Here is an 8,560-nt window from a genome sequence, read left to right on the forward strand (position 1 = left end):
GGGTAGCACCACCTCGGGGCGGGACCGACTAAGACAGTAGTTAAGGCTGTGCTCCGGGCGCCTGATGGCTGTGAGTGCTGCGCCCGCTGGGCCGTGATGTGCCCGTTTCACAGGTCCCGGAACCCTCTCTGCAAACAGGTCCAAAGTCTGAGCCCCGGGGCTCTCCCCTCGGAGCCAAGCTGAACGCTTAGGACGCGTCAGTCGTTAAGACCGGAGGGTCCCAGCGGCCCCTCGCCGTCAGGTGCAGGAGTCGGGCCAGGGGCGGACCTGGGTGCCTCCTCCCCTAAGGCTTGGCGGGATAGGCGCGAGAAGTGCGCCCTCCCTCGGTCAGCCGAAGCGTGCCCGCCGGCGGCTCGAGCGCCTCCCAGCTCAACCGGCGTGTCCGACCGGGGTGGCCGCGGGGTCCCCGGCAGGGGGCGGCCTCGCTCCGCACCGCCCGCTCCTCCCGCAGCCGTTGCCGCCGCAGCTCCGGCTGCCGCTCCTCCTCCGGCCCCGCCTCCCCGGCCCCGCGCCGTCCGCTCGCCCGTCCGTCTCCGCAAGGCCATCGGTCCATCGGTCCTTCCGCCCGCCCGTCCGCCCACCCTCCCGGCGCTCCTCAGTCCCGGCTAGCTATTCCGGCCGCGCGCTTAGCTTCCTTGGTTCCAGCCGCAGAAAGCCCGCTCCTTTTCCCCAGGCCGGCCGCCGCCGCTACGCTAGGCCGAGGATTGGCAGCGCGCGTAGGCCGCGCCGCCCCTGATGGAGCTGGAATAAAGCAGTGGCCGAGAGAGCAGCTGCTTGCCGCTCGCCCCGCGCCTGGCGCTACGGGCGGCCTGGAGCAGGTGAGAGGCGGGGCTCCCGGGGCGCTGTCTGGGGGCCATTCCCGCGCCCGCTGCACCCCCTTCCCAGTCGGGCTGGCCGCCCCCCTCCTCGACCCCGCGGCCTCCTGAGCCCCTGAGCGGCCCAGGCCCGGCCTCGAAGCGCTGCTGCTTCCCAGGCCCGGCCTGCGGCCCTAGGGCCTTTCTTGGGCTCAGCCATTCACTCTTGAGCCACAGTGGCCCGGCCATCCAGCGCGAGTGCTGACAGGAGGCAACCCAGCTGGGCCAGCCGGCAGGGCGGTGGGAGGTGATTGGCTTTCACTTGGTTTGCTAGGGAGGAAGGAGGGCTGGGATGGGGCGCAGGTGGGGCCTCCCCTTGTTTTCCTACCCCTCCCCTTTGCAGAGTGATCGAAGAGGTTCCTGGCAGCACCTTCTTGGAGGAGAGCCAGGGTGGGTAGTGGGGTTGCAGCTAGGCCGGGGTGTGGTGGGGGCTGGATCTGGCAGCCATTCATGCCAGGAAAAACACAGTTGGATTGGTGCAGCCAGACCTAGATAGTGCTCAAGGCATCCCACCTTTCCCCTTCATGCTCTAGGAAGGCTTAGATAACCAAGTGTCACCTAATGGTTCGTACAACCTGCTTGCTGCCTCCAGCAAGAACAATCTCCCCTTTCCTTCCTCCCTTCCTGGAAGATGCTGAGGATCACAACTCTTAGCTTAACTTTTAATGTTTTTTTGGGCACAACTCTCAGAAGCCAGCATGGTCTGAAGGCATCTTCTATCCTTCCTCCTCTTGGGAGAAAACTTTAAAACTTTTAAAATGTAACAGGCATGAGCCAGGAATCTAGAAGTAGGTTGCCTCTGACTAAAAGTTCCTTCCTCTCTCTGGCATTATGTTATGCTGCCACAAAGTGGTGAGTTAGAGATTTGCCTGGGCTGAATGGGCCTTACCTTCCATTGATTATCCAGGAGGTTATAGACCTGGAACAAGGGAATGGATTGTCTCCAGAGAGGAGATAAGGAGAAATGCTTGTTTTTAGCATGCTACATCCTACATTTGTGGAGGTAGACGAGTGCAATTTCTTAGTTTTTCTGCGGACCATGACAGAGACAATCAGAGGATTTAGAACTTTTTTGTGATGCTCTGGGAAATGATCAGAGTGAGGAAGTTCTGCATTGGACATCGAGGCTGGGGCAGTGAAACCTATCTTCTGTTAACATATCTTCTAACCCCCATCACCCATGGGTTCAGGTCCCTGCAGGGCCATCCTTCCTGTTAGGTAGAGAGAAAAAAGGCATGTGGCTAGAGTGGAGGGTCTGGAGATAGTGCAGGGGGCTGTGGGTGATTTTCTCATGGCAGAGGGTTTTTGATGTGGTCTTTGGTTCCACAGAGTTGTCCTAATATGACTGCCAGAGGCCTTTTGTGATTGAGCTCTCAGATGGCTAGGTGTGGGCTCTTTGGATCAACAGACTGGTCCTCTGAGCAGTGGTGGGTGTCCTGGATTTGTTCACAAGGTGACAAGTGGAAGGGTGGTTGGCAGACCTCAGGGAGACCTTGGCATTATGGACAGATCACCCCAGACTCACCTGTGAGACACTTTTCTGAGGAGAGTTGGCTGGAAGCTAGAGGGGACTCAGTGGATGTCTTGGCCCAGGGATAGAGAACTGAGGTAGGGAGGAGTGGAGACAGCTGCTGTCTACTTTGCCTTAAGATGCTGAGCTTCCAGCAGACTTCGGTGGCATGTGGGGGAGCAGGTCTCCCAGCTCTGCGCATCTCCTTTCCTTGATGTGGTCTGTGTCCGTGTGACAGGTACAGCCAACACAGGGAGAGGATCCAGGGAAGGCTGCTTGTTCCTGACTCCAGCTCACAATCTCTCTCTTCCCTACAGAACCGATCTTTGGGAAGGCAGAGCCTCCCTGGCATTGTTGGGACCCTGCCTTGAAGAGCCCCCTGTCCTGTAGACACATCCTTGTAGTCTGTCTGCTTGGTTAATGACTGGGGCTGTCTGACCCATCCTCTTCTGTGCCTTATCTGAGGTCCTTGTCCATCCCTGAGATCAGGCAGCTTCTCTCTCTGGGTTGGGTCACTATAAGCGGGAAACTGAAGCCGTTACTCTCCAAGCCTTGTTTCATCTTCCCAAGCATGTCGGAAACCTGGCAGCAGCCGCCACAGACACAGCCGCAGCAGCCGCAGCCACCGCAGCCTCAGCACCATGCAGAACCACCACCTGCCCTCACAGAGCACACGCTGCCCCCGGGAACGGCTGAGAACCCCCTAGGCTGTGCTGTCTATGGCATCCTCCTACAGCCAGACCCAGGCCTGCAGCCCCCACAGCATGCACCCCTCCAGGCAGCTGGCGAGCAGGCCCCCAAGTGCGGGGTGTGTGGTCATGACCTGGCACACCTGTCCAGCCCACATGAGCACCAGTGCCTGGCAGGCCATGACCGCTCGTTCCAGTGCACCCAGTGTCTCAAGATCTTCCACCAGGCCACGGACCTGCTGGAGCACCAGTGTGTGCAGGCTGAGCAGAAGCCTTTCGTCTGTGGTGTCTGCAAGATGGGCTTCTCTCTGCTTACTTCCCTGGCACAGCACCACAGTGCCCATACTGGCCTTGTGAAGTGCTCCATCTGTGAGAAGACCTACAAGCCAGCGGAGGCCACTGAGCCAGCCACCACTACGGGCCCTTCACTTCCCCCTGCACCCCCACCTCCTGCTGTGGCCCCTACAGAGCAGCCTGAAAAGCCCTACAGCTGCCCCATCTGCCAGAAGCCCTTCAAGCACCTGTCAGAGCTCTCTCGCCATGAGCGGATCCACACCGGTGAGAAGCCCTACAAGTGCACGCTGTGTGACAAGAGCTTCAGCCAGTCGTCCCACTTGGTGCACCACAAGCGCACGCACAGCTCGGAGCGGCCCTATAAGTGTGCCGTGTGTGAGAAGACCTTCAAGCACCGCTCTCACCTGGTGCGCCACATGTACGCTCACTCGGGCGAGCACCACCTCTTCCGCTGCAACGTGTGTGAGCTGCACTTCAAAGAGTCATCAGAACTGCTGCAGCACCCGTGCACCCCGAGTAGCGAGCGGCCCTTCCGCTGCGGTGAGTGCCAGAAGGCCTTCAAGCGGCCGTCGGACCTGCGGCAGCATGAGCGAACGCACAGTGCCGAGCGGCCCTTCAAGTGCGACCTGTGCCCCATGGGCTTCAAGCAGCAGTACGCGCTCATGCGGCATCGGCGCACACACAAGACTGAAGAGCCCTTTAAGTGTGGCCTGTGCGAGAAGGGCTTTGGTCAGCCTAGCCACCTTCTGTACCACCAACATGTGCATACCCTTGAGACTCTCTTCAAGTGCCCCGTGTGCCAGAAGGGCTTTGACCAGTCGGCTGAGCTGCTGCGGCACAAGTGCTTGCCGGGCTCCACTGAGCGGCCCTTCAAATGCCCTGTATGCAACAAGGCCTACAAGCGGGCATCAGCCCTGCAAAAGCACCAGTTGGTGCACTGCTCAGCAGCCGAGAAGCCCCTGCGTTGCACGCTGTGTGATCGCCGCTTCTTTTCCTCCTCAGAGTTTGTGCAGCACCGCTGCGACCCTGCACGTGAGAAGCCCCTTAAGTGCCCAGACTGTGAGAAGCGCTTCAAGTATGCTTCAGACCTGCAGCGCCACCGTCGGGTACACACTGGCGAGAAGCCCTACAAGTGCCCCAACTGTGACAAAGCCTTCAAGCAGCGTGAGCATCTCAACAAGCACCAGGGTGTGCACGCCCGCGAGCAGCAGTTCAAGTGTGTGTGGTGTGGTGAGCGTTTCCTGGATGTGGCCTTGCTGCAGGAGCACAGCGCCCAACACAGTGCTGCAGCTGCAGCTGCTGAGGGTGCCTACCAGGTGGCTGCCTGCTTGCCCTGACACCTGTGGCCCACTGGGCCCAGTCCAACCTCACCTCCTTATGGCTTCCTTACAGCTGCATCATACCAAGGCCCCCACCCAGCTCAGTGTTCTGAGTCCCTGAGCGTGAGGACAAAAGGGTACTGGGCAGGTTGAAGGTGTGCAGTGCCAAGCACTCCTGGCACCAGCCTGTCAGTGGGGAGAGCCAGATACTGGTTCCTTAAACTTTTCCCACCACAGGAATCCTTCCAGAGAGCTGTCAGCCTCCCTCATGTCTGGGGACTGGAATCCCACTGGCAGTCAAATGGCTCCAACCTTCTCAAATCTTCCAGCCTAGTTAGAAATCAGATGGGGGGTGGGGGCTGGTTATGGTAGGGCCTAGACCCCAGAGGTAGCCTGGGGGTAGGGCATCCCTGTCAAGTTGGTGTTTAAGGAGGAAGGCCAGTTTTGTGATGTAATCCTGGGGATGAGGAGGGCAGATGGGGAGCCACAGCCTCTGCTCCAGCCAAAGGTGATGTGTCCCCCCAGGTTTCTGACAGTCAAGATGTTCAAGACAGGAGTCTGGGAAGGGTCTGCCTGGAGACCAGTGAACCTAGCCAGGAGCTGGGAAGCAGAGACATTCCTATGATACCTTCGAGCAGGGACAGTGGTATCCAGGGGGAAGGAGGATGAGCAGCCTATTTGTGCTGAGGGTTTATTCCATAGCTTTGGAAGCACACTTTGCAGTGTGGCTCTGAGTTCTGGTAGGGGGCTGCAGATGTGAAAGGAGGGAACAGAGAGACCTCCAGGGTTCAGAGGAAGTAGGCCAAGCCCATGATGTCCCCAGCAGATGCACAAGTGTCCTCCCCACAAATTGTGTGAACCAAAGTGTCTGGGGCTCAGGGGTGTGGTCCCAGTCAGCTAGCACCAGTCCTGCCTCAAGTCCCAGACCAGGCCCAGGTGCCAAGGTGGTAAATGGCCTCTGACCCCACAGTGCCGATCCAGTCCGTGGGAATACCACCCCTCCCATCAGTCTGGCTGCTGGCCCAGACCCTAGGGATCTTATGCTCTGGACAACATCCAGCTACTTCCAAGCCCAGAGTTCTCCTTTGGGGCTTCCTAGAGCCCGCTAGGTCTCTTGAGGCAGATGGTGTCCAGGGCATGGGGAAGAGGAGGAACAAGTAGGTTAAGGGATCCAGTAGGCAGTGTGCCCGTCAGGTGGGTAGAATCAACCAAGATCGCTGGTGGCTAGGGCCACCCTTTATTGTAAAAATTACCATTTTGAGCCCAGCTCCACCTGTTCCTGGTCTTAAAGAAGACTGATCGGTACACATGCCAAGGGCTGGAGGGGCAGGAAGACACAGCCTCACCTCTGACCTTTCGGAATCTGCACAGCCACGTCCACCGTGTCTATTTGACGGGGTTCCCTTCTGTGCTGCAGAGAGGGGTGGGCCTTTCCCCTTGTGCTGGTGCTTGGTCATAATGCCTCAAGACTGGAATCCAGCCCCCGACAGTCCCAACTGCTAAATTTTTCCTTTCATTTTGCTTTCTAAAAGCAGATTGTTATACTATTCATAACATTGTAGTTTAATTTCATGTCATTTTGGATCTTATATATAAATGTGAGAATTTGAATTTTTAAAAAGAATGACTCCATTCTAGGTAGCCACTTTTGATGTTAATATATAGTGAGTCCAATGTATGCTTTAGAAGTAAAGACATTGACTGTCACAGACCAAAGCTTTGCTTGTTCTGTTTGTGCTTCCACAGGGGAATGATGGGACACAGAGGCAGGCTGGGATCTGGGACTCAAGGGTGGATTTGCACCTAAAGTTTTGGACGCTCTGGCTGTGTGGCCTTGACAATTTGCTTAACCTCCTTGGGACTCAGCTGGCTCATCTGTTTGGAAAAAAATAGGTTAACCCTTGTCTTGCTTGGCTGTTGTGAGATCATATGGCGTTATTGGTGAGGCCCCAGTGGGGAAACTGAAAGTGCTGGCAATACCAACTGCAGGACACACGGGGCCCTTGAGAGTGGACCTGCCTGCCATTGACCTTGGGGCTTTATCACAGCACTTGAGGGAGTTGGGCCGTGAGGGACAAGTGAGGCAGGGAAGGTCAGAGGGCTGGGACTGGTAATGGTACAAGAAAACTTGCTTATACCCTCCCTGGAGCAGTGGCCAACCCAGCTAGCCCTGCCCTCCCCAGAGGCTGGCCTGGTCTTGCTTTACCACTGCCCACCCTGTCCCACAGAGACCCCTCTGCCTTCTACCTCAGTGCCTCCATACTGCTTTCCTCTGTGACCATCAGGCCCAACTGCAACTCAGTCTCTTTCTAATCCCTCCACCCAGTCTCTCATTGGGGATGGAACCTAGGGCCTTGCCCATGCTAGTCAAGTACTTGACTACTGAGCTACATCCCCAGCCCTCTTCCCATTTCTCAAAAGCAAGGGCAGGGCTGGAGAGATGGAGAAACGGTTCCCGGGTCTGGGCATCCGAGAGCCAGTGGAGGGTAGCCAGCAGAAGGACCAAGCCCTGGGTGGGTGGGGTGAGGGTAGAAAGTTAAAAGGAGAAGCTGTGTGCACTGCAGAGAACCCCAAAACTGGGTAAAGAAGGCTTACTAAAAGTCCAGGGACCCCAGATGTGCCCAGGCCCCGTGCTCCCTCTGCGTGACCCAGGGAGGGCCCTGCTCTTGAAAAGCCATATGGTTCCTTCTGCTGGCCTCTACCTCTCAGGAGGGGATGGCCAGGTCCCTTTGTGTCTTATACCAGGTTCAAATCCTGACTTACTTCCTAGCCACATGACCTTAGGCAAAACCTATCCACCTAGTAGGCAGGGTGGACCTACATATTCCCTGTGTGAGGAACTTTCAGAGGTTCAGGACTTGTCCAAAGTTGTACACAGTGATGCAAGCGGCCTGGATTGTGGGGGCTGGCCACATGAATCTGGTATATACACATGGGTGGAAGACAGACAGTGGGGCCAGGACAGTCCTGTGCCCTGAACCACACAGGCCTCCAGCTCTGACCACTGGTGCCTGAGACCCTGGCTTCAACCCAACCTTTGCTGGGCAGGAAGCTGGTGACAGTGGCCAGGACTGGTCCCAGCACTGGTTCTGACCCAGGGAGCAGGAAAGCTCTCCCCAGCAGGCAGAGGGGGTGGCCAGCCCCTCTGGCCCACTCTCAGCTGCTTAAGGTATCAAAACTCGTGTACCACCATTAGCTCCCTTAAGGGCCAAGCCTCCTGGACACTGTCATGGAGGACCCTCTCGCCTCTTCTGGCCTGCATCCTGGCCCCTGAGGCCCTGTTTCTCCTTCCTCTGGAGCAGGCTTCTGCCCAGACCATGGTCTGCTCAGGCCGTAGAAACTCACCCAAGGCCTCCCAGCCACACTTTCCCAGGACAAGCTCCACAACCCATCCAAAAGCGAGTGGTTTCTTTGTTCTTTGAAGGTCACGCCTCCAGGAAGAGCCTTGGCTGCATTGATTTTCTCAAATCTACAAACATTCCAGCTGAACAGTCTGAAAAGGAGATGGGGGGTGGGGTGGGAGGCTGTGGGGTCTCTGTCTTCACTGTGTATGTCTGCATTCCTGCCTTTGTTCATCCACAAGCATTACTGAGCACCTGCTGTTCCTCAGCCCATGCCACATGACACAAAGTAAGAACTGCAGATAAGAGAGTTTTGAGATTTTCATGAATCAAAGGTAGGATCAAAATATGTCAAAACTGCTGATATTTAGTATAAAATTTTATGTGCAAAAGTCCTTCCTGAGACTCTCCTTCCATCCCACCCTTAGCTTGGATGCTTACCCAATTCCTGAGCCTGCCCAAGTGCCAACCCCAGGCCCTGGGTTATCATGTATGTTTTGCATGTTGCTTTGTAATAAACACCACTATGATACTATGATTTTGTAGTAGCATT

General features: G+C 56.8%; 1 protein-coding gene across 6 annotated transcripts; it reads left to right on the plus strand.

Annotated features, from left to right (window-relative positions):
• Nucleotides 1-20: 20 nt before the first annotated feature.
• Znf319 (zinc finger protein 319) lies at nucleotides 21-8,545 on the plus strand. Of its 6 annotated transcripts, XM_021256976.2 has the most exons (4): nucleotides 21-818; nucleotides 1,198-1,244; nucleotides 2,505-2,602; nucleotides 2,682-8,545. In XM_021256976.2, exon 4 carries the CDS (start codon nucleotides 2,936-2,938, stop codon nucleotides 4,682-4,684), a length of 1,749 nt encoding a protein of 582 aa, XP_021112635.1. In that variant the 5' UTR covers nucleotides 21-818; nucleotides 1,198-1,244; nucleotides 2,505-2,602; nucleotides 2,682-2,935; the 3' UTR covers nucleotides 4,685-8,545. The 6 variants fall into 6 exon arrangements, with proteins under 6 accessions (XP_021112635.1, XP_021112636.1, XP_021112638.1 ...); XM_021256977.2 differs by lacking the exon at nucleotides 2,505-2,602; XM_021256979.2 differs by lacking the exon at nucleotides 2,505-2,602 and having other exon boundaries at nucleotides 2,935-8,545.
• The last annotated feature ends 15 nt before the right edge of the window (nucleotides 8,546-8,560 follow it).

Source organism: Heterocephalus glaber, unplaced genomic scaffold (genome assembly GCF_053883595.1).
Source record: "Heterocephalus glaber isolate CG9 unplaced genomic scaffold, H.glaber_assembly_v1.0 deba00000071, whole genome shotgun sequence".
Taxonomy (NCBI): Eukaryota; Metazoa; Chordata; class Mammalia; order Rodentia; family Bathyergidae; genus Heterocephalus; species Heterocephalus glaber.